This window comes from Alligator mississippiensis, chromosome 1 (assembly GCF_030867095.1).
Source record: "Alligator mississippiensis isolate rAllMis1 chromosome 1, rAllMis1, whole genome shotgun sequence".
Lineage (NCBI taxonomy): Eukaryota > Metazoa > Chordata > Crocodylia > Alligatoridae > Alligator > Alligator mississippiensis.
In genome coordinates, this window is record NC_081824.1 from 76,786,324 (window position 1) to 76,808,560 (window position 22,237).

Sequence of the window (22,237 nt, forward strand, 5' to 3'; positions counted from 1 at the left end):
CCTTCCAGCCCTGCTGGTGCCCCTCACTTTTGACCTACAGCCCCCCAGCCCTGCTGGTGCCCCTCATTCCCCACCCACAGCTCACCAGGCCTGACGGTGCCTGTCACTGCCCACCCACAACCCCCTGGCCCTGCTGGTGCCCCTCACTCCCCACCCACAGCCCCCCACCCACCCAGACCTTCCAGAGGGGCTTCCCAGCTGGCAGAGGGTCCACAGCCCTCTGCCCCCCACAGCAGCCCCTGACCCCCAGCTGCCACTCACAGGAAGCGGTGGCTGATGTGGTGGAACAGAGTGCAGAGCCCAGCTCCTCCTCCCTCACAGGCAGCCAGGCAGAAAGGAGCCCATGGTCAGGGTGTGGAGGCAAGCTGCCCAATGTGGGTTGGGGCTCCCTGCCTTGCTACCTTCCCCCCAGGGCCTCAGCAGCCCAGGGGCAGGGCAGGGCAGAGTATGGTTGGGTGGGGAAGCTTGTTGCCACTGCTAGGAGCTCCACGCCACCATGGCAAGGTGCCCCCTGCCTGCCCAACAGCAGTGAGAGGCGTAACTCCATGCCACCACTCCCACTGCTGCCAGAACGTCAGGGGATGCCTCACCATGGCAGTGTGGGGCTCATGGTAGTGGCATTGAGATGCCCCACCCCACCCTGGCTTGCTACATTGGGTCCCACTCGCTAGGCTGTGGAGGCCCTGGAGGGAGGGCAGCAGGGTGGAGAGCCCACAGTGGACATCCCACATCTGCTCCCACCTTGTACACAAATCTGGGGAGCATGTGCCCCGCGTCCCCGCCCTCCCGGGAGTGTGCGCAGTGGCAGGGAGCCAGCCCCTCACCCCCCCAATCCCCGGGACAAGCCACCCATGGCCCCATCCCACTCCCCACCCAGCCCATGCATTTCAGTCCTGGGCCCCAAGCTTCATGCACTGCCAAGGCTGGGCAGCAGCCCCAGCCCCAACCCGCCCAACTCCCTCCCTCTCTTACTATAAGGGCCTCAATCTTCCCTCCACCACCGCCAGACTTACCTGTGGGAAGCTGCTCCCCAGGCTGCCTGGTGGCCATTTGCATGCCTGACTGCCCTCCTCCCATTCCCCCTAACCCCTTGCAGGCTGGGAACTGTGCTGGCCTGCAAGGGAAAACCCACCAGTTCCCACATTTTTCTCCTTTAAAGGGGAAAAAAGGTTTTTCTCCTTAAAATGAGAAGAACTGAGCTTTTCTCTTTAAAATGAGAAAATCCAGATTTTACCATTTTTTCCATGGCAAATGACAAACCCAGATCCTTGGTAATATAGATGAGTTAAAAGGTATACAGACTCTAATATAAATGCATACGTTTATGAATACTGGTCTTTAATAGTAAATTAGACACCTAAAAACCTTTGTGTACATTTCCTCTTCGTCCACCAGACTTTAGCCAACCTCTAGCTACTGTTGATAGTCACAGTACACAATGTATATTATAATAATTAATGCTTATATTAATGGACTGTCCTGTAACTGAACCCATTTTAAATTAATTGAACATACTGGCATTGTGTATATTGAGATTTTAGTAATAAAAGCTTCTCTTATCAGGGTGTCTAATGGTATCCTGGATTTGAATGACCATCTGTCAGCCAGAAAGGGGCAATAAATTACTACATTCATTAATCCAGTGGGTCATAAGAAAGCACGTTCTCCCTAATCCTTTGCTCTAAAAGCTTGGATTGCTATAGCATATCGTCAAAAACCCATGAGCAAAATATTAGTATGAAGCAATCTAAGTACACTCTTTCTTCTTATAAACTAAAGGACCAGGTCAGCAAATATGGTACATTAGTTGATTGTAGACAAACACTGGCACAGTAAATTAAGACCCAAGGATTTTGTTGACATCTAGAAATGAGTGAAGACCGAATCTGTATTTTGTCAGTGGAAGTTTAAACTGATACCATGAATATTAAACATTTGCAGATGATTCCTCTATCTGTGTTCTCATATTTTTGCTGAAAGTTCTTGTTGCAAGCTCCCCCATGCTTGTAAATATCTGTCCTGTATTTACAAGGCAGAAAAATGACTATTAGAGATTGGAAAGGGCTGTTATCTGGGAAAGACCCTATCTTTTCAATGCACACAGTCTTGGCACTGTTCTGTATGGTGTCATAGAAAAGAGCATGTCAACTACTGTATTTTTCATACCTCCAAAACCTGGTCTCATGCTGAAATCATGGTCGTCTATTCTCAGAAGTTGTTCTGACTTTGTCAGTGGAGTTTTGGTGATGTCAGGGCTTCGTTTTAGTATGGGGCTATATGGAAAACATAAACATGGTTATTAATTTTAATAATTGTGTACAAGATATGAAAAATAGTTTTAATCTGTACAATGGAGTCCAGTCTTCTTTATTTACCATATCCTTGTGATCATACTTGATGTCTGGTAGAATGGACATGAAAAATAACTCAAGGATTTACCATACTTAGACAGCTATTGTAATGCTGGTTTGCTCGTAACTCCCCTCCCTTACATTTTAAATTCTCTTGTCTCTATATAAACTCAGGTAAAATGTTTATAATATAGTCTGAATACAAAAACTGAAATTTGTGAGGTTTTTAAAATTTTTTCTAGTGTATCTAGTGCTGGGGGTTGAGTAAAACATTTCTTATATAGACTTATGACAGGACATGGGAACAGGAATTAGGGAAACAATATCTCCAATAAAAGCCATTGGCTGCAACCCAGGAACAAAATGGAGATGGACTGGGAACCAAGCCAGGAGGCAAACTAACCTGAGCTCGGAACAAAATTATTAATTCCTGCTCCAGATTTCTAACGAGAAGAAAAAGGAGCACTGGAAATTGTATAGTAAAAGGCCTAGGAGTGGTCATTCCAGAAGTCTACATGATTATTTGGAGCCTGCACAATTTCATGGAATCTTGTAGAGTGGATACAGTGCTTGGGCATTTTCCAAATTTACCTCTGAAAATGGAGTAACGCAGATTGCACTCCTCAGCCTTGGAACTCTGGTTTCATTTGCAGTATCACTTTTATTGCAGTGTTGATGTAATTATACTTATCTGGGACTAAAAATAGGATGCAGAAATCAGGTGGTGATAAATAGGAAAGGCAGTATTAGGAAGTGAAATTGCTTGAGGGACTCTTCAAAGAGAGAAACTTTCTGTTTCTGACCCAAAGATATATTGAGTGCCATCAGCTTACACTCAGACACCGTCTCTCATGATTAGTTAAAAGATGGGTCAGCAGTAGACCAAACAAGTAAACAAAAATGTCTCACACAGCCATGTTTTCAAACTATAAAAGGAGAAAGACATCCTAAGTGAATGCTGGGCAAATCTCAAGAGATTGCTTTATCATGTTGGAGGCTTGTAGGTTCAGACATTAAAGCCAAAAGAGACTATGATTCATAGATGTTAGGGTCGGAAGGGACCTCAATAGATCATCGAGTCCAACCCCCTGCATAGGCAGGAAAGAGTGCTGGGTTCAGATGACCCCAGCTAGATGCCTATCTAACCTCCTCTTGAAGACCCCCAGGGTAGGGGAGAGCACCACCTCCCTTGGGAGCCCGTTCCAGACCCTGGCCACTTGAACTGTGAAGAAGTTCTTCCTAATGTCCAGTCTAAATCTGCTCTCTGCTAGCTTGTGGCCATTATTTCTTGTAACCCCCGGGGGCGCCTTGGTGAATAAATACTCACCAATTCCCTTCTGTGCCCCTGTGATGAACTTATAGGCAGCCACAAGGTCACCTCTCAACCTTCTCTTGCGGAGGCTGAAAAGGTCCAGTTTCTCTAGTCTCTCGTTGTAGGGCTTGGTCTGCAGGCCCTTAACCATACGAGTGGCCCTTCTCTGGACCCTCTCCAGGTTATCCGCATCCCTCTTGAATTGCGGCACCCAGAATTGCACGCAGTACTCCAACTGCGGTCTGACCAGCGCCCGATAGAGGGGAAGTATCACCTCCTTGGACCTATTCGTCATGCATGGACCTATTTGTCATGCAATGATGTATCTGAACATGAAATTTCACCAGTGATTCTTATATCAATCCATAATTCCTCACTTATCTGCAGCATATTTTGGAAAGATATCCCGTCTTGATTTAAAGATTTCAAGTGATGGATAATCTACTGTATTGCTAGATAAGTTGTTCCATTGTTTCATTACCTTCATTTCTTAAAAATTGACACCTTATTTCTGGTTTCAGCTTGTTCCAGCTTCCAACCATTGGACCTTATTATGCTTCTTTTCCTGCTATATTAAAAAGTCCTCCCCTGGACGTATTTATAGACCAGGATCAAATAGTCCCTTATGCTTCTCTTTGTCCCGGTAAATAGATTGAGCTTTTTATGACTTGTACGTACAGCAACAGTGTTTGTCAACAAGGTTGCTTGAGCATATCCTCTGTGCTTGCTCTTATGTGTAGTGGAGACTGAGGGCTCAAGAATAAGCCCTGAGGATGAGACTAGAGCAGCCTCACCAGCAGATTTGAGGTCTGGACCATACTTGCAGACTTGGGTGTACTCAGGCCATCTGGTCCCAAGACACATCACCAGTGTAGTATAAACAATCCTTTAGTCTGTGTATGTAAGCCAGGTTTTCCATACCTTGATTCATTCCTGTGGCTCTTTTCTAAACCCTCCCTAGTTTGTCAACATTCCTTCTAAAGAGTGGACAGCAGGTCTGGATGCAGTATTTCAGTAATTGTCTCTAAGGACGTTTATACATGTACTCTCGGAGGGGTGGGAGGGGCGCTTTAATTAGCTCAGCTCCAAGATCTGTGCTAATTAAAATCACCCAGTATGTCACGTGTATCAGCATTCCTACACTGAAAAATGGTGCTGGGCACTTTGAACTAAAGTTCACTGAACAAGCCTTAGTTTAAAGTGCCCCCCGCCCTGCTATTTTTCAGTGCAGGGATGCTGATACACATGATGCTGGAGGGTCCTGGAGCACAATAATTTCTACGCTCCAGCAGACTCGATTGAGTCTGCTTCAACGTGCTGGAATTACAGCACATTGGAGCAGGCTCCCTGAATGTGTATAGGAGCCATAATGTTATAAGTAGTGGTAATAACCTTTCCTTATTTCGACTTGATATTATCTTTATATAAGTAAGGATTGGATAGTCTTGTTTTCCTAGCCTGCATGTCACATTGCAAGCTTGGATTCCATGACTTGTGCACCAGGAGCCCCAGAAGTCACTCGTTTCAAAATCCATCCCCCTACCCTGTACGATGAACATTATTTATTTTTAATGTTTGACCTTGCATTAAACCCAGATGCCCATACATTCCAAGCACTCTAATATTGACCAGTTCTTATCATTGTATGCCAGTCTAACAATTTTTGTGCCACCTGTAAACTTTACTAACAACTATTTTATGTTTTCTTTCTATAGTCCCTCACTATAACTCCCATTGACACAGATTCACAGAAGTTTGGGGCTGGAAGGGACCTCGTGAGATTATTGGGCCCAGCTTCCCTGCTCTTTGAGTGAATATTTCTCCTTCACCCACCTTTTGAGATCTATCAGTTAATCATTTCTAATCCATCTATTAAGGGCCACACTGATATTGTATTATGCTAATTTTTAATCACAGTATCATGTAAGCCTAAAACAAAGGCCTCATAGAAATCTGTTGTGTCAACACAGTTACTTTTGTCAACTAAATTTGTAATCTCAGTAGTAAACAGTTTCATCTGACAATATAGTAAGGACTTTTTATTTCACTTCCTTTCTTAACCAAGGCTTTTTTTAACTGACAATACCTTTAATGATGGTAGGATTTGGGGTATTTTGGGGAAGATGATAAAGTTTTCTTAAACAGTTGTCAATTGCTATTCATATTTTTATGTTTATGTTTTCCTTCTCAATCAATTTTTCAGATAACTGTTTTTTGCTTTGGAAAAATTGGTCTTGTAAAGTGCCAAATAGTTTACATATTACTAATTGGGACAGATATCTGTATACATGTAGCAAATATGACTAGGTTGTGATAGCTTTTACCAAGATACCTTTAAACTTTCAAAGGTCCTCAAATATTTCAAAATGGTAAGGAAGGATGTGCCTTGTATTTTGAATTGTTTTATGTGTACACTCAGATTGAGTGTACACATTCAAATGATCTGGGAGAAAACTTCCCAGTTTGTTTTCCTGGTAGAAAAACTGACCCTGATATCCTTGAACAGACATTTGAATCCTAAGCCCCTGAGGAGCAGAGAGCTTGCAGTGCTGGTGCTGTGCAGCCAGGTGACCCTTGTGCTCACATTTCAGTATGCTTTGCAGGCTGCCTGGAGACGGATGACAGCAGAGCACAGTGCAGCCCTGACTGCTGGACACAGGCTGCTCAGGATCAGCCTGTCTCCCTGCACCATTATGTAGGGATTATGAAGGGAGCTTGTTCTGCTCCCAGCTCAGCTAAAACAGTAGAGTCCAGGCTGAGCAAAACTGTCTCCATAGGAAGCACAGGGGGCAGGGATGGAGGCAGGAACAAAGCAGCTTGGGATGCTGGAAGACTCTGCTGTGGTTTCTCTCCAAGGGGAATGTGTACAAACATTTGTTTTCCTAGGAGAAACTCTTCTGAGAATGATCTAACCCCAGTTAGTCCAGAGTTATTTTTTTCCTGCTACCGCCATTTTTGCTTTGGGAGAAAAATTCTGAACATCTCTACACTGTGGTTTCTACTAGGAGTACAGCAAACAGTCCCAAGAGAAACTGAATGTCTATACATGGCCTCAGTCTGGGATCTGATTTCTGCTTGTCCTCCCACGTATTTGTTTTATACATCTATTGTTGTTTCATTCTATGTATAGGCTCTGAACTTTGCGGGGCAAGGACTGTTTTTAGAGAGTGTGTATGTCTGTGTATGTGTCTATAGTACTACATTATTGCAGTACCCTAAAGTTTCAACAATGTCTAAAAAACTCTGTAGGTTTGGACCTAGATGGCAGACCTCCTAAGGAAAGTTCATTTCTGTGGCTGTAAAAAGTAATATTTGAAACTTATGTTATTATTTCCAAACAGAAGATATTACAGGAACTGAGATTATGGACTTCTAACAGACCTGACAGATTCATTTGCATGTAAGAGTTAAAAGGAACTTGGGTAGGTTGGCAGATATAAAATGCTCTACATGGCCTTGGATCTTCATCCATCCCTTTTTACATTTTACAGTGCATCACTCCTTGAGGGGAATGGGGTGATAATACTGAATCAGTGCTTGGTGTGAACGGGAGCTCTTGAGAGCTGAGTTCCAAAGCTGGAATGGCAAGAGTGTAGACATATAGCAGCTTTCTGGATGCACAGGGGACAAAGGTATTGTTATTTTATTTGAAGAAGAAAAAGCCAAAAATGTGAAGGTAAAATCAAGGGGTATAACTGTCATGGCTCTACTGAAGTCAATGTGCTGTGCCAGCTTCCATTAAAAAACATACCTGAAATACTAGAATAAAAGCCTAGAAGAAATAACACTTGGGGAAGGGAGAGGGAAAGGTGAGGGGCTGATTGTTATTGCCCTGAAGGGCTACTAGCTAGAGTTGGTCAAGATAATTTAACAGAACTCGTATGAAAATGTTATGTCGCTGAAGCTGAAATATTTTGTGGAATGCATAGGTTTTGATGAAAATATTAGAGAGATGCAGGTAAGCAGGGGAGGGTTATTCTATCAGCCACAAAAATAGCCAATAGCCCATAGTTATGGCACTCAGCAGAGATGTGAAAGACTCAGGTTCAAGTCCCAGGTCTTCTATTCTGAGATGTCAGTTTTGCATGAAAGAAAAAGATAAGTGTTTTTTTTTAATTCTGAATAGGAGCAAAACTATCTTTGTTCACAAAATAGTATGGCTATTTTCTAGTCAGCAATATTTCTGACTTCTGTTACTACTCAAGTCCTGTATTGTGTTCCCTGTCTCAGGGTCCAGGAACTGCATTTGAAAACACGTTTTCAAAAACAGCTATTGTCTCTATATGCCTGAATTATTGGTCTTCCAAATACTAAGGTACATCAAATGGGTGCCCACTTGTGGAGATTTTTGCTGATGTGAATGTGGAACCAATAGAACAATTTTTGAGAAAAAGTTGGAAGGAAAAAAATGTTGAATTTAATTGTTTGATTTATTTTGTATTAAAATGTGGGGGAAAATGATGACTTTATTCAGATTTAAACAAAATTGCCAAGCCAACAATTTTCATATTAGGTTTGTAGCTGAATTCACAGATTCAAGGAATCTGGCAGGGACCATAATGTGAATGCTCCTGCTGTGGGTCTCAGGGAAGGTCGAAGACAAGAGTCACCAACTTCACAGCCACGCTGCATAGACTAAAATCACAGAAAAGTTTCCTATCTACAATGCAGCCACTGGATGTAACTCTGACAGACACACAAATAAAAATATGACAGTCATGATCAGAGATGACCCAGATCAGAGATGATCAGGATTTAGCATGAATATCAAAACTGCCAAACATCTCCCTGTAGGCACACAGCTTTATTGACCAACACAGAAAAGCTTGAACAGCCTCCAAACACGGGTCAGTAAGACTAAAGTTGTCATGCAATGTGGGGATAGTGTAACAACAAAAACGCCATGTGCATGTGCAAATGTGGAAGAAGCCATTGCCTTTCCCAAGTATGGGGAAACCATGAACCAGTGAAGACCTCATTAAGGCTACAGATTGAACAATAGTCTGAGCCCATTTTTGGACTCAAATTTGAACGGGGTGACAGGACATGAGAAGATGTTTGCTTTTGAAAAGTGAAAGAATATGGTTTTGTTTCTTGTCCCTCTCCCCACCCTTACCTTCCCCATTGCTTCTTTCTTCCCTGCTCAGATGGGAAAGGAAATGAAATGTGAAGTAGGAGGAAAGGTCACACCTCTCCCCTCCCTCCCCCCGCCCCCCAATTAAAACCCCAAATCAAAATTGCTTTGGTTTTTCAAAACAAATGAAAAATACTGTTTCTCTTTTAAATAATACATTTTCCATTCTCTTCTTTTTATTCCCTCCCCTAAGAAATATCAAAAGCTTTCCACAAAAAATATTGTTTTGTGAAAAATATTAGGTTCATTCAAAAACAGGCTTTTAACCAAAGCTATTTTGGATAAAAGCATTTCAGTTCATCCAATATATTAATTCTTTCTTCCTTCCTATTCTTAGAATTAAAAAAAAAAGATCTTGACACTTCCCTTCCCCATTTTATTCACCCTCTCACAATCTACAATTGCTGAGAAAGCAACAGAAGCTTCTGCCTTTTATGTTTTGAGTGTGAGGGTTTTGTATGTTTTGTGAGTGCTATAAGTAATTGACTTTTAACAGACCACTAAGAGTCAGTTTTGTCTATTGACTTTCAGATGTAATAGCTTGCACTGAGCAGCCCTGAGATTTGCGAATATCTAAATTCGGCTCTGCTTAATACCCATGCTAAGGAGATTGCATTCACTATCAGAGGGACAGAACTGAAGAGAAGGGAACAAATGGCATTTTCTGACGTAGCAATGGCAACAGCTGTATTAGTGGCTATGACTGACATAATACAGTACTTCTGTTACAGAAAGATTGCAACCTTTGTATAGGTTAGGCTGAGGTAGAAGATTACAAGTGACCCAGATACTGTATATTCCATTCAAAACCTGCTTAATGCAAGCCACAGCTACTCTGTGCCACAACATTGGTGAGCACAGGCCCAGGGCCCACAGGAGAATGTCAGTAATTTGTTAGATTTCTAGATGACATCTAGGAATCCAGTTTGTTTCCCAAACTCGCTCAGTTTCTCTGGGAGGCATTTGGTTCTGTCAACTTCTACCCAGGTCCTTCTTGACAGTACTCCCTTTCCTGCTTTGACATGATTACAATGCATCTATTATATGATGCTGGTGCCACAGCCTGTACTTGGCACTGATCTCAGTCATATATTTTTAATGACTCAGAACAAAAAGAGAAATTTTTCAATAAAAAGCAAACAAGTCACACACACAAGGTATTTTGGGAGCTGGACAGCAACAGTCTCCCGTGAGACTAGAGGAAAGGGTTTTCTGGTTTTCATAGGAGCTTGCATAAGGGATGGCAAGGCATCTTAGAGTCAAAAAAGGACTGCTGTGATTATCCACTTCTCTGTAACACCTAGTGCACAGCCCAGGCTATAGACTTTTACCTGATAACTTGTGGTTGAGCTAGATCATGTCTTCTAAAGAGACTTCATTCTTAATTACCAGTGATGGAGAAACCACGTCACCAAATCAGCCATTCCAAAGGCTACATACAGTATTTTCCCACATTCCACCTCCCACCCCCTCAAATAAAACACACACCTTGTTTTTGGAAGGCAGAATGTAGAAAAAAAGATTTTTTCCAGAGTCATGTTCTAGAGCTGGCTTTTTCACAGACACTGTGCTACAAGATGGCTGCCAGCTTCTCCCTCCTTGTGCAGAAGCAGAAGATACCCACCGCAGTGCTACATAGCCCCCACATTCTTCTTATCAGATAAAACTTGCCTAAAACTGGTGCCAACTGGAGAGCATCTGTGAAAGGGTTAACACTGGGGTTGTGTGTGTCCCCCCTGTACACCCCCACTCCGCTTCCTGGAAGGGAAAGAGTCACTTCTCTGCACAGGTCTCTGGGCACAGTCACCTATTAATACCATGGGAAACAGAGAGAACAGGTTGTGATGCCCAGCTCCAAACCACGACTGAAGCTTGAGGCTTCCACAGTTTATTTGCTTACTCAAATTCTGCCCCTTCTAGATGGTGCCTAAGGCATAATGGTACTGCTGCTGCTGACACGCAATAATAAAAAGAGCTAGTGAGAGGTAGTGGCTACTGGGATGCTGTATCTTTAGTAGCATACCTGCCTTGCTTGTGTGTTTCTCCATGTGCTTCCCGTCTCTGTCTTTGAGGTCGACTGCACGAAAAGGACAAGAACAAGGGAGAATTGAAACATTTAAAATCTCACAGAAGGTTGTCATGCTTTACAAGCTAATCGGGGTAATACCAAGAAAAAATGTGGTGGGAGGGGAGATGCTGGTACGGCATGTTTGGGGTACAGTACTTTCTTTGTATGTGTTTGTAATGTGTGTAAACATGTCCACCTATATAGTTTTACCTACTCATCTGGTCCCTTCTTGAGTGTCGGTACAGCTACAGAAGAAAGTGACCTGTCAGTATTGCTGTTTAGATTGCTTGACAAAGGACTGAGAGAGGAAGGATTGTACCTTTTGTCCAGGGGCCAAGACTATCCTTTTTAATGACTGACTTGGTTTCACTACCTCTATAACAATAAGTCTGCAATAGACTGTGTTTACCACAGAGCAGCATGGTACTTTCAGCACTAGAAGCATGGTCATCATCTGCATGTATGGAGGAAATTGACCCTACACAGTCATGGTCTATTAGCAGTTATGTGTATTTAGGATAACATCTACTTAAAACCCTGAACTTTCAGATGGGAGAGAAAGAAAGAGAATAGAATTAGCATTGCATTTTATTTACTGGAATTTTGTCCTGTACTCTATTTGTGCTGCACCCTGTGATGGCACAATGTGGACCAAGATGTTGTCTTGTGTAGGAGAAAACAGTGAAATAGAAATAAAATAGAGAGGAAATGGCTATGGAATCTACAAAGCTAAATATGGAGTGGCAGATCATTTTGCCTGGCTAGGGCAGATTTTAGGCAGCCAGCTTTATGTAGCCCCCCAAATTCTTTAAAAAATGCAGCCAGCCTGAGGTAAGTGATGGATCTGTTACAGTCCTTCCAGGTAAACGCATTCAAAACATTGTAATAACTGAGAACTGTTTCACTTGAATACAACACTCAAGAGTCTCTGCAAAACTACTCACTAAGCAACTTTTAGTTATATATCTGCTTGGGCCTTACAAGGAAGACTTTTTAAAATCTAAAATGTATATATAGCGTTTTAGTGATAGAGAAGTAGGGCTGAAAGGGACCTCCAGAGGTTATCAATTTCAACCTCCTGCCTGAGGCAGGATCATCCCTATCCAAACCATCCTATACAACTATAATTTAAATTCTATATAAGATTGCCCTCAGTCCTGACACAATATAGACCTAACATCCTAACTTGCCACAGGTAAAACGGGAATAACAGGAGCCTGTGTTCCTGCTTCTATAAAATTTTGTCAATATATGTTCAAGACATCCCAGGTAGAGGGCCATGCCCCTGATACAGAGGAAGTCAGCCCCCCCCACCGCCCCACCCCAGTCTGTACCAATCTGACCATGGGAGCAAAATTCCTTCCTAATCCCAAATATCATGATTGGTCTGATTCTGAGTGGAGGGGTAAGGCCCTCTAGCCAGGAACCTCCAGCTTGACTCCTAGCAGGAGATTCAGCACACCCCAACTGAAGTATACAGTCTTAGTTGTAGCCAACACCCAATGCCTCTGAAGAGGTTTAAAAACATCTTGACACCTATAGCAGAAAAAAGGGAGGGGGATGGGCAGGAGCAAGCAGCAGATCCCAGAAACATGCAAAATACCCATGGTAGAAAGCAGGCATAGCTAGGCCTAGATCATCCCTGACCAGGGACTGTCGAACTATTTTTTGAACACCTCTAGTGATGGAGAGTCCACAACTGGAGAATCTATTCCACTGGCTCATTATTCTAACAGTGAAGAATTTTTTTCAAGATACCCAGTCAAAATTTACTTTGCTACAACTTCAAGACGTAGGTCTGTGTCCTCCTCTCTGCAGCAAAAGAGAAAAGGTACTTCCCTTCTTTTTTATGGCAGTCCTTCAAGTATTTGAAGGTTGCTGTCATGCACCCTCTTAAGCAACTTTTCCACAAGCTGAACCTGCCTAATTCCTTCAGCCTTTTCTCATATAACCTGCCTTCCAAGCCCCTGATCATCTTTGTTGCCCACCTCTAGTCCCTCTCTAACTTCTCCATGTCCTTTTTCAAATGTGGAGCCAGAACTGAATACAATACTCCAGATGAGGCCTAACAAGTGCTAAATAGAGAGGCATTATCACCTCCTGTGTTTGCACCTAATGCTTGTGTTGATGCTTCCCAAAACTGTATTGGACTTCTGTGCGGCTGCATCACACTTCAGACTCATATTGAGACTGTGGTCTACCAAGACTCCCAAGTCTTTTTCCGTAGAGCTGCCATTGAGCAAAGTGTCCCCCACTTTGTATTTGTGTTTTTGATTATACCTCCTGAGGTGTAGCACCTTGCATTTGTCTAAACGGAGCATCATCCTGTTAGCTCTAGCAAAACTTTTCAACCTGTTAAGATCCTTCTGAATTATGCTTGTATCCTCCAGTGTGTCTGCAATCCTTCCCAGTTTCATGTCATCGGCAAAATTGCTCAAGACGCTTTCTATGCCAACATCCAAATCATTAATAAACATGTTGAACAGCACCAGGCTCAAGACAGACCCCTGTGGGACTCTATTTGAAACCTCCTGCCATTTTGACATGGACCAGTTAATAATTTCACTGTTAGGGTGGCTAGGATCTGGAACCAACTTCCTAGGGAAGTGGTCCTTGCTCCTACCTTGGGCAAATTTAAACAGAGGTTGGACGAACACCTGTCTGGGGTCATGTGATCCCAGTGTGTGCTCCTGCCAGTGGTGGAGGGTCAGACTAGATGATCGTTCAGGTCCCTTCTGACCCCAAACTACTATGAAACTATAATTACCCTTTGCTTACAGCTGTTGAGCCAATTATCTATTCACCTTTCAGTCGTTTTAACTAGCCCACATTTTTCCAATTTGCTTATGAGAAGGTCATGTGGGACCTTGTCAAAAGCCTTGCTGAAGTCAACATACTATATCCACAGCCTTCCCTTAATCCACCCAAGTAGTTTGTTGAAAAAGGAGATCAGGTTTGTTTGACACAATTTGCTTTCATAAAACCATGCTGGCTGCTTCTCACCAGTCTTTCCTCCTCCAGATGCTTGCAAATGGCCTTCCTTAGAATACGCTGCGGTAACTTCCCAGGTGAGACTAATCAGTCTGTAGTTCCCTGGGTCCTCCTTTTTGCCTTTTTTAAAGAGAGGTACTATGTTATCTCTTTTCCAGTCCCCTGGTACCTAACCTGTCTCCCACGACCTCTGTCAGTTCCTTCAGGACCCTGGATGAAGCCTATCTAGCTCTGCTTACTTGAATTCACTCAGACCCAAAAAAAGCTCTCTGGTCATTTCTTTTGTTATATTCTCCCACAGCTTGTGCCCCCCTTCCTTATCCAGATAGTCCCTATTATATGTCTGGCAACTAAATTTTTTGTGACGATTGAGGCAAAGTAGCTGTTGAGTAGCTCTGCCTTCTTTGTACCTTCAGTTAGGAGTTCCCCCTGGGCTTGTTAACAGAGGACCCACAGCTTCTTTGGTTCTTCTTTTCTGGCCAACATACTTATAGAACCTCTTCTTGTTGTCCTTAACCTCCTTTGCCAGGTACAGATCTTTCTTTATCTTTGCTTTCCTGATTTTGTCCCTGCAGGTTTTTGCTCAATTCAAATGCCTCAGTTCTGACATGGACAGTGAGTCTGTCAAGAGGCAAATCAGTCAAGAAATTGAGACCTATGAATCATTGTTGGAGGTTGTGCAATGAAGGAAGCTGCAGTGGTTTGGACACTTCATAAGAAGGCTGGACACCCTTGCCAACACCATAATGCAGGGTGCAGTGGAGAGAAACAGAAAAAGAGGTAGACCCAAGAAGAGCTGGGGAACCAATATTAAGGTCTAGATGGAGCCTCAACAGACAGAGTGCACAAAGCTAGCCAGACACAGGGCAGAGCAAAGGAGCATTGTTACTAGGGGTGCATGGATTTTGGGGGCCGATACCGATAGCCGATACTTAAGGAGGCACGTTGGACAATACTGATCTGATATCCAATACAGCTGCCATCAGCTGGTAAGTCTGTTGTGGTGGAAGGGGAGGGGGGTGGGAAGGGGTATATGGGGGACTGATCAACGCCTGCCGCAGTGAGGAAGCCGGCAGGGGCAGGTGCTGCCTAGCTGGGGCAAGGGTGGCTCGTTGGGTGGGGGCAGCTCCCACTGCTGCTTGCACCTTGGGGGGGCAGGGGGGAGGGCATGTGCCCCTGGATCTGTGTGGTGTGGGGTGGGTGGCAGCTGCAGGGTGGAGCCAGAGCCAGCACTGCGTGGGGCTGTTCTTGCTGGCAGCTGGGCTCGGAGCAGGCTCCGGCAGCGCTGGGAGGAGACTGCAGCCACCCCAAATTTCACTGCAGCTCCCAGCACTACACTGCCCCCTGGGGCAGCTGTGGCTTTTCCTGGCATTTGGATGGATGTGGGGCATTCAGCCAGGGCTGCACCAGGCACTGGGCAGCAGTGCAGGGCTGGGAGTGGAGCTGCAGTGAAATTTCCTGGAGTCACAGTCACAATAAATTCTGGGAAATCTCTGCCCTGTAGAAGCTCTGAGGTATGTAATGTCATGGGACAGTTTCAGACTTCTTTGCAGGTGGCACACTCTGAGAAAGGCTCTCCTAAATTAGCATATGTGGTGACACAAAGCAAGCTACCAGAACTTTAAATTAATAAATTTAGACAATGAACAACAAAATAATTCAATATTTTAGCAGCCTCATTTCATAATCTCTATTCTTTTGTTTCTGCTAATGTAGGTACAGTCATTATGGTGTTAGGTAAATGTGCTTACATGCTAAAAAAGGGAATACATTATCAAAACATGAATGTGACACACAGGTAGTCCTCGACTTACAATATTTCGAGTTACAACATTTCACACTTACAATGTTTATAAATTGACACTCAGTTTCAACTTCACTACACTTGATCCAATGCCATGCCACACCAGCAAACAAGTTCACCACATTGCCCATCTCCCTGGAGAACATCTATCCAAGCTTCCTTGGACACTTTCTTTATGAAACCAGACAAGACTCCAGAAAAACCTACAGCCAAGACTCCTGAGAAGACTCCAGCCAAGAACCCTTCAAATAGTCCAACCAAGAGCCGTTCAAAACGTCCAGCAAGTCACCTCAAAAAAGTCCTTCCAAATCGATATGATTGTTATTTACAATATAAATACACTGATGTAGCTATATTATTCGTCTATAATTGATTGAGTACAAAATTCTGGGTTATTTTTGGTGAAAATCGGGCATTGGGCCTTGGTTCAGGAACCAATCCCCCATTTATAACATTGTTTCCTATGGGAAAATTGTTTCCAAGTTACAACATTTTGACTTAAGATGCAGTTTTCAGGAACCAATTGTGTCGTAAGTATGAGGACTGCCTGTACTCAAAATCTGCCAAAGCATGGGAAAATATCAAGGGTTTATTGCTTTGATTCTCTCCCATAGCACTATATTAAAAGTAGGACTGGCTGGAAAAAGGAACATTTTCCTGTGAGAATATTCATTAAAAAAAACCTTGATTCAAAATTTTCCTATCAGAGCAAACATAAAAATATATTAAAATATGAATACTTCTATTTTCCCCCATGTTCTCACTCTTTCAAAAATTGTAAAAATAACCCCCCCCCTCCTTCTTAAATAGTGTTTTTTTTACTGCAAATTCAGAGTTTTACTTTATCACTAAATAGGGCTTTTATTTTTAATAGTGAAAGTGCTAGTTTCTCCCTGAAATTTAACACTGCTAAGTATTGAAAGTAGTTTAAAGTCCAAATTACCTCCTTTTTCTAAGAAAATGTAAAGCTAAAATATAGCATACATGTTTTAAAAGTAAATGTAAGAGTCAAAAGGTTACTTTTAATAGCAAGGAGTAACACAACACCTAAAAAGATGAGGTATTCTACTTAACTTTTCCCCCATTTTTCTAGAGTTAAAAAGGTGAAATGCAGAAAGAGAAGGTGGATAGTGTCCCACAGTTTCAAAATGAAACTTAATGAATCTTCTATTGTAGCAGTAGCAGTGAAGATAATACCATACTTTGGCAGAGTAATAGCCTGAATGTGCAGCTTCCCAGAATGGGTTTCCATCTGGATGAGAAATTATTGAGTCAAGGTGTTTTTAGCTCAGTCTCTTTGTTTACAAAATGTACGTATGTTTTGGGGGACCCAAGACCAGTAATACCAAAACTGTACATAGGCTTCTAATGTTTAGAAGCTTGAGCCAGGCACTCCTGTTTTATTTCAATATCTACACTGATATTTATGGGTGATCCTCAGGGTCTCCCTCAAACCGAGAGGCATAGTAGGGCAGCTCTGCACCCTGGGCAGCCACAGTGCATGATGCATCACTGGCTTCCAAGTGGCTGATTGTGGTGGTGCATCCAGCAGCTGCTGCAAGGGCTGCTATTGTTGCACGTCCCCACCCACAAAGGCAGTGATTGCTGCCGCTGCCCCAGGCACCGCCCCTCAGTTATGCGACTGCTTAAACTGGTCCGAGTCAAGGAGCCAGCCTGGCAGTCATAACATATTGTGCTTCTGTTCCTTAAGTGGAGCTCTTCTAAGAGTCCTTCTTGCCTTTCTTTCTGTGCTTGGCCCTAATTGCAGGCACTAGAGACAGGAAGTGGGGTGTAAATGGGTGGGAACTCAGGAACAAAAGATATGGGATTGCTGCTGGCAGATTTTCTGTGCTTGCAGACTGCAGCATCTGGGTCAGTTAACAGCACACTGCAGGAAGGGGGAGAATCAGATAAAGGATAACCTCAGTCCCTTACACTTAGCAGAGCCTCCACGGTCAACTGGACTTCAGCCAGCAATCAAGCTTACGGGTTTTTAGTATAGATCAGGGCTGTCAAATTGATTTGGCTTCCTCAGCCAAATCCAGACCGTGGGTATCCTCATGGGCCACATCTAGGCACACCTCTAGATGAGCTGTAATGGCGATGGGAGCAGGCAGCTGTCTCTTGCCCCAGGCTACTACCAGCACACATCCGCAGGGGGCTTCCTACCCCAGATTTTGGTCAGGGGCCCTGCCTCTGTTGACCCCCACCCCCAAATTCCCAGTCCCTGGTTTAGATTGTGAGGACAAACTTTGAAGGTGACCATAAATAGTAATGTAGACATACCCCAGAAAGTATCCCTTGATACTTTTCTTCTCTGGTGACCCATACATACTCACAGCAAAGGACGGACTCTTCCTGCTGACTGTTTATACAAGAGTCCTGTCCCAGCCCTTTGCCCCTGACTTTGAAATGTTATGAAGTCCCATCAAACCAAGACCTTTCTCTGAGCCATCGAGATTTGCTTGTTGGTTGTAGAAGTCAGCACCCTACTTTGAAGCTATTTATGTGAGCGCTTAACTCATTCTCTCTGCATACAATTAGGGGTCTACTCAACTCAAGGAAGCAGCTGGCTGATTTCATGGACAGATTGACTTTGGGGAGCTGGCTGCCATTTTCAAGGGCTTATCAGAGCACCCCCCAACACCCCTCTGTTTGGCTGACGGGCCTCAGTGCCCCTCCTGCCCCTGCTGATTGGCAGAGAGAGCTGCTTGTCATATGGCCCCGCTACTCACCACTAACTATCTGAAAGGGTTGCCCCATCATGCGGCCCCACCCCTTGCCACTGATTGGCGGGGGTGGGGGCTGCACAACAGACAGCCCTCTCAGCCAATCAGCAGGGAGGGCAAGGGCAGCAGTCATCTTGCCTGCTCACCTGTGTGCTGGCAGCCTCCCTCTGACCTTCCCCAGAGTGGGCTGCATGGCCAGGAGGACTGCTAGCTCCCACTGGGAACCGGCATTTTATTTTTAGTAAGTTTTTGTTTTGTTTTATTTCTGCAGATTTTGCAGATACTGCCCAATTTTTCAATTTCCATAAAATCCGTGCAATTGCAATTTGGGTAGGTCCCTACATATGATGCTCTTGATTCCCAGATCACTTGTTATGGAATCAATAACAAGTCAATCTATCACTTGTTTCATATCAATATTCAGGGCTAATATACTGCCTTTCATCTAGGATTAGCTTGCTTAATGGGTTTCTCCACCAGCCTGACAGTTACTGAGATGTGAGGAAGGATGACTTGCATTCAAAAACTTGTTTAATTTTATCGCAGCTACATAGCTGTCCAATAAAAGCTATTTTCCTAAGTAATCCTTCCTTCTCACATAATTTCTGGACCATCACAGCTACAAAATTACTTTTACACTACTGTGACAAGCTATTTCTGCTTCTCACTGCTCAGCTTTATCCTCTGCTTTAATGGATCTCCATAACACATACAGAACCCAGTATTTATAACAAAACCTTAAAAATCAAATTGAATGTGAAACTGCAGAACAAGAAAGCATACACCAGCTGAACTGTGTCAACCAACCATGGTCTCAACAAAGACTGTGTGTTCTTCACCCACAATCTTATCCCACCTGGTCTCAACAGAGACTATGTCTCTGTTGAGCATTGTACGTGAAAAAAAGCTCATATAAATATAAGATCTTAGAAATTGCCAAAGATTAAAGGAATTGGAGTATCAAGGAGCAGAAATAATTGCTATCAGGTTAGGATGCCAGGAACAGAGGGAGACAACCTACAATTAAAAGTGCTGCTCTGATGACTCCACTGACAGTGCAGGATCAGAGCCAAAGATCCTGCACAGAGGATCTCAACAGAGACTGTGTGTTCCTTAGTCCACAATCTTATCCTACTTAGATTAGCTTTTAACTCCAACTGTTTATTCCAGTGTCCCTTGATGTGTTAACTCCCTATTGTCTTATTCAACCCACCTTTTACCTTTCTTGGCAGTGCCCCTTTCACCTGTCCTTTTCTTCGTATTTAAATTCCTTTCTACTTTACACTCTTTAAAGTCTGAAAGGATCTGATGAAGTAACTGCCACTCATGAAAACTTGTGCCTTTCTGTACTGTCTTCTACCTGATATTTGGAAAGATGCAGCATAGATTGATACTAGTAAAAGTCAAGGGAGGAGTGCACTGATCCCATCATTTGCCCTCTCTTACCCGTAAAGTCACCCCCTAGTCCTCTCTCTTTCTCCAGTCTCTGTCACTATTCACACCAGTACCTGTGTGACATTTTACATAATAAAAATTCTTACTTGAAATGTTTATATTGTTGTTTGTTCTAGATATACTGTCCCTATGAGGCAGGAGAGTAAAGTTTATTACTCCCATTTAGGGTACTAAAGCAGAGAGATTAATTGGCCTTGAGCCACAGGAATTCATGCCAGGATTAGTCATCCAGGCCTTCTGGTCTACAGGTTTGTACTCAAACTGTTGGACAATACCTCATTGTTATTCTGTTCTAATTATGCAGATGTCAGGAAGCAAATCCATGTATTTTGAACATACAAAGCTCTTGGGAGGGACTTCATCTTCTTACTTATCTTTAAAGTGCTTTGTGCTGTTTAGAAATAATGTTATTACTCAAAGAGCAAAATGGGGCTTTTGCTCTTTTAATGGCTCATTTCCATTTTTCTTACAGATTTAATTAAATGTTTTTCTTTGGCGCTGATCCTGCACTGTCAGTGGAGCCATCAGAGCAGTGCTTATAATAGTAGGCTGTCTCCCTGTCTCCTTCTGTTCCTGGCATCCTAAACTGATAGCAATTATTCCTGCTCCTTGATACTTCAATTCCTTTAATCTTTGACAATTTCTAAGAGCTTATATTTATATGAGCTTTTTACACATATAATGTTCAATACTCCATCCACAAGAGTCCGTGCTTGTTCACATTTGCGATTCATCTACTTCATTTTAATGTCAGAATTTCATATCCATGGCATATTTTAGAATAGACATATCTGAACTTCCTTTTAGTCTGCCATCAGCTTTTTCATTCTGTCTGTAAATAGTACTACTTTTTAGGGCTGTGCGAAGCTTCAGTCACTGATTTGATTTGGAAGAGATTCGGCCCAATTTGGCAGTCGAATAGCCAAATCTGAATGGAATCAAGAGACCCATTAATCTCTCGGAATCAAATCGGAGGTCTCCAATTCAAGTCAGAGAAATTCAGAAAGTTTCGATGATTTGGCCATAGACACAGCTTTATATGTTTTTCCTACATTCCTCAAGGTACCAGGCATGGCTCATAAACGCTGAGATGGTGGGGTGGATGAAGGGTCCCACGGGAGTGCAGGGGGATCCCCCGCACACTTGGTGGCAGACCCTGAAGTGGGCCAGAAGTACTTCTGGTCCACTTCCGAGTCTGCCACTGAGTGCACAGGGGACCCCCTGCGCAACCCAGCCCCCTGGCTCGGTGACTGGTGCCTCCAATGTCTGGGGGGTCACCCAGGGTCCCACCTGTGGCCAATCACTGAGCTGGAGGGGCATGGGGGGAGGGGTCCCCCACATGCTTGGCAGCAGACCCGGAAGTGGACCAGAAGTCCACCTCTGAGTCCACCGCCGAGCATGCAGGGCCCACCCTGTACTCCTGTGGGATGCTCTATCCTCCCCACCATCACAGCATTCATGAGCCGCACCTGGTACTTGAAGGTATGTAGAAAAAACATATAAAGCTGTGTCTGTGCCTGAATCGCTGATTCTCCAACTCAGAATCAAATCAGGACAGTGATCCAAATCTGCGAATTGAATCACTGTCCCCCAAATCAGGCCAAATCTGAATCAAATATGGCCCACTTCTCACACCTTTACTACTTTCACTTATATCTATTGCTAACTCTGTTTCTTCTATTAGTAGACCATTAATTATCATTTCAAACCTGTATCTCAATGTACAAAGAAAAGAACTCTGTGACATTACTGCTGTGGATTATGAGTGTGTTTTCCTGCCAATCAAATTATTAATGGCAAATACATTATCTGATACAAGCAGTTTTTTCTTTCTGTTTCTGAATTACTTGCAAGTTGATCTTGATTCCTGTGAATGCATTTCTTATTCCTATGTATTCACTAAATAGTTTGTGTTAACAAATGTCAGTCTACGATCTGCCCGTGATCTGTTCAGTTGTACTATTTTCTTTTCATTTTAGCGACTACAAAGTAGTTTTCTGCTCCCTAACTGAGGGCTCCTATAGACGTGTGGGGAGCCAGCTCTGATGTGCTGGAAAACCAGCACATTGGAGCAGACTCAATTAATAGATTCTGCTGGAGCACAGAAATTGATGCGCTCCAGCAGCCTTCCACATCACATGTATCAGTGTCCCCAAGGGTCCCCGCAGTGAAAAAATGGTAGCAGGGCACTTTCAAATAAAACACATTCAATGAGCTTTAGTTTTCAAAGTGCCCCGCCACCATTTTTTCAGTGTGGAGATGCACAGGGACACTGATACACATGACGCATGGGTGCTTTTAATTTGTGCAGCTTGCTAATTGAAGCGCCCAGTGCCACATCCCAAAACACGTGTAAAAATGTTGAAAGTTACTTTTTAAAAAACAGGTGGCTA

At 43.4% G+C, this 22,237-nt stretch overlaps 1 protein-coding gene across 1 annotated transcript in view; it reads right to left on the reverse strand.

Moving 5' to 3' along the window:
* GABRR1 (gamma-aminobutyric acid type A receptor subunit rho1) overlaps positions 1 to 22,237 on the reverse strand; it is a 63,110-nt gene that overhangs the window by 29,066 nt on the left and 11,807 nt on the right. Inside the window, exons 2-3 of the mRNA XM_006263881.3 lie at positions 10,821 to 10,874; positions 2,167 to 2,273 (exon numbers count right to left, since the gene is read on the reverse strand). Coding sequence (XP_006263943.1) covers positions 2,167 to 2,273; positions 10,821 to 10,874 — 161 coding nt within the window. The remainder of the gene's footprint in view (positions 1 to 2,166; positions 2,274 to 10,820; positions 10,875 to 22,237) is intronic.